The sequence below is a fragment of the Lupinus angustifolius genome, unplaced genomic scaffold (genome assembly GCF_001865875.1).
Source record: "Lupinus angustifolius cultivar Tanjil unplaced genomic scaffold, LupAngTanjil_v1.0 Scaffold_48_99, whole genome shotgun sequence".
Lineage (NCBI taxonomy): Eukaryota > Viridiplantae > Streptophyta > Magnoliopsida > Fabales > Fabaceae > Lupinus > Lupinus angustifolius.
In genome coordinates, this window is record NW_017728884.1 from 125,042 (window position 1) to 127,727 (window position 2,686).

General features: G+C 28.7%; 1 protein-coding gene across 1 annotated transcript in view; it reads right to left on the reverse strand.

Moving 5' to 3' along the window:
• Positions 1-1,198: 1,198 nt before the first annotated feature.
• LOC109342005 (zinc transporter 6, chloroplastic-like) overlaps positions 1,199-2,686 on the reverse strand; it is a 4,994-nt gene continuing 3,506 nt past the window's right edge. The window contains exon 2 of the mRNA XM_019579957.1: positions 1,199-1,582. Coding sequence (XP_019435502.1) covers positions 1,268-1,582 — 315 coding nt within the window. The 3' untranslated portion in view covers positions 1,199-1,267. The remainder of the gene's footprint in view (positions 1,583-2,686) is intronic.

The window sequence follows — 2,686 nt, forward strand, 5'->3', positions numbered from 1 at the left end:
TTAAGTGGCTTTTAATCGCCTATTATAGCTGATATTTTGAATATAATATTACTGCTAAATAAAGATCGTTTGTGTTCAAATATATCTGCTATATCATTTATGTATAATCTGTAATTGGATGTGTAATTGAGCCTTTCAGCAATTGCTAATTCTGTGCGACTTAATCGATTAAGTCATAGTTTTAATCGATTAACTAGGTGATTTTCTAGAATAGGGCTTGGTGCAAATAGCGGTAAGTGGAAACCGCGACACCTATTCAACCCCTTCTAGGTGTATTCTGTCACTGATACCTAACACTTTTATGATGTCTCTAGTAACCCCACTAAAATAAAGTATGACGAGTCTAAAAATAAACTTATATAAATGATATTTATGCAATTTTCACCTTACACATTGTATGGTTAATCTATGTCATTTAGTGTTGTTAGTATTTGATATCATGAGTTTAGTTATGATTGAAATAATGAATTTGCATTTCATTGTATATATTAATATAATTAATGGACAAAATATGTAAGAATATATTTGTTTTATAATGAAAATTTTTTGAACTCATAAAGTCTAGCACATTTATAAGATTACATATGTGATTTGTGAGAGATTGATATAAATTTTGGGTCACACATGTTATGTCTAAATGTATTACACTCATTATATTTTAATTAGTCAGTCTAAAGTGATCTAATTCAAGTAAGATTTATAGTTATGAACATAATTGTCTTGAAAATTATGATGTACATATCAAATATCTTATTTTTATTTTTATGGTGAACAAAATTAGAACTATGAATAGTGTGGATAATCATGAGTCATGATTACATATGTGATTTGTGAGAGATTGTTATAAATTTTGGATTACACATGCTATATCTAAATGTATTAGAGTCATTATATTTTAATTAGTCAATCTAAAGTGATCTAATTCAAGTAAGATTTATAATTATGAACATAATTATCTTGAAAATTATGATGTACATACCAAATATCTTATTTTTATTTTTATGGTGAGAACTATGAATAGTGTGGATAATCATGAGTCATGATTTTGGTCTCTAGTTGTAACATGCAAGCAAGTTAGTTCTTTTGTCCCATTAGAGAATGAAGTATGCTAATAGTAATCTATAATTTATAAATGAATAACTTCTTTTTCTTCAAGAAAATTTCATAATCATCCACCTATGCTTCTACTTAACTATATAATGATAGAAGTCATCATTGTAGTATCTCTAATAATTAATTCCAACAATGAACACTAGAACAAAAATATTCAAGCCCAAAGGGCGAGAACAGACATTGCAGCAGAGCCCATAGTTAATGCAAGAAATGACACTTTTTTCAAGGACATATTGGAGTTCATAAGCTTGTTATGAAAAAAATCAACTGCTATAAGATCAACAAGAGCCATGTAAATTAAAATCCCAGATGAAATTGAACCAAGTAACCCTTCCATGATCAAGGCATTAACACTACTGTCATCATAGCCTGTCACTGAGAATAGAATCATCCCCAAAATTATCCCAACTGGTGTTGTTACAGAGAACATGAAACACATGTAAGCCATTGTACCAAAGCTAAATCCCGCCTGCAATTATGTAACATTGAACATCTTTTTATCTATTTTCAATCATGAAACCAGATACTAACAAATGCATCTATCATAAAATAGTTATTTGGTAAATATTTTTTATTTAATTAGTTGGTGTATAAATTTGACAAAGTCATCATGATTTATTTGTTACTGTTAGATATGTTAAATGAGATAAGTTCAACTGATGATGACTCGTTATAAAAACAAAAGTACTTCTGAGCGTCTAGAACTTTCCTAGTTTATGTCCTAATATTAGTTTTGGATCATAACATATGAATTGATATGCTTCTAGTCACATGAATCAACATTTCTTCCCAGTAAAGTTGTTCATAAACAAGTGTAGTTTTGAACTAGATTAAGGAGAAATATCTTGTTTATACGGGTATCCTCACCTTATGAGTAAGGAACTAATATCTTTCTTTTGAGGTGTATGGCTGTTACTCCTAACAAATGTCGCTCCCAAGAATCGAACATTTAACCTTTTTCGTCATCCTAGAAATTTAGCAATGTCTTACATTACTAGAACAACTCTTACACTCTCTATTACATTATCGTTTAAGCACTTTATTTAAAAATTGGCATGTGTTAGAGTGAGGTGTATTTTTAACATGGTTGAAAATCATACGAATATTTAGTAGAGAGATACAACGCCCATACACACATTTTAATATAATACTTTTTATTGGTTTATTTTTCAAACTCTCTCAATCCCTTGTTTTTTAAATTAATTTTAAATATAGTATAAAATATCATTGAATAAAAAAATGTATTAATTTAAAACAGTTTAAATGTGACTAAGAAAGTTATTATCATTTTTGTATAAAATAGTTGATATATTAGTATAGTACTGGAAGCTAATCCATTTACGTAGGAGTGTAAGCGATTCCAGTTTAAATTGTGAAACCAATGAAATAAACTGAATCGAACCGCATTTTTGTGGTTTGGTTCGGTTCTACTATTCGGTTTAGTTTTTTCATTTGGAACTTTTAAGTTCGGTTTGGTTCATGGTTTGGAAATTTAGGAACCGTTGGAACCGAATCACATATTAACAATTTTTTTTTTAATATTTGGATGGTTAGGATTTAAAGTTAGGAGATA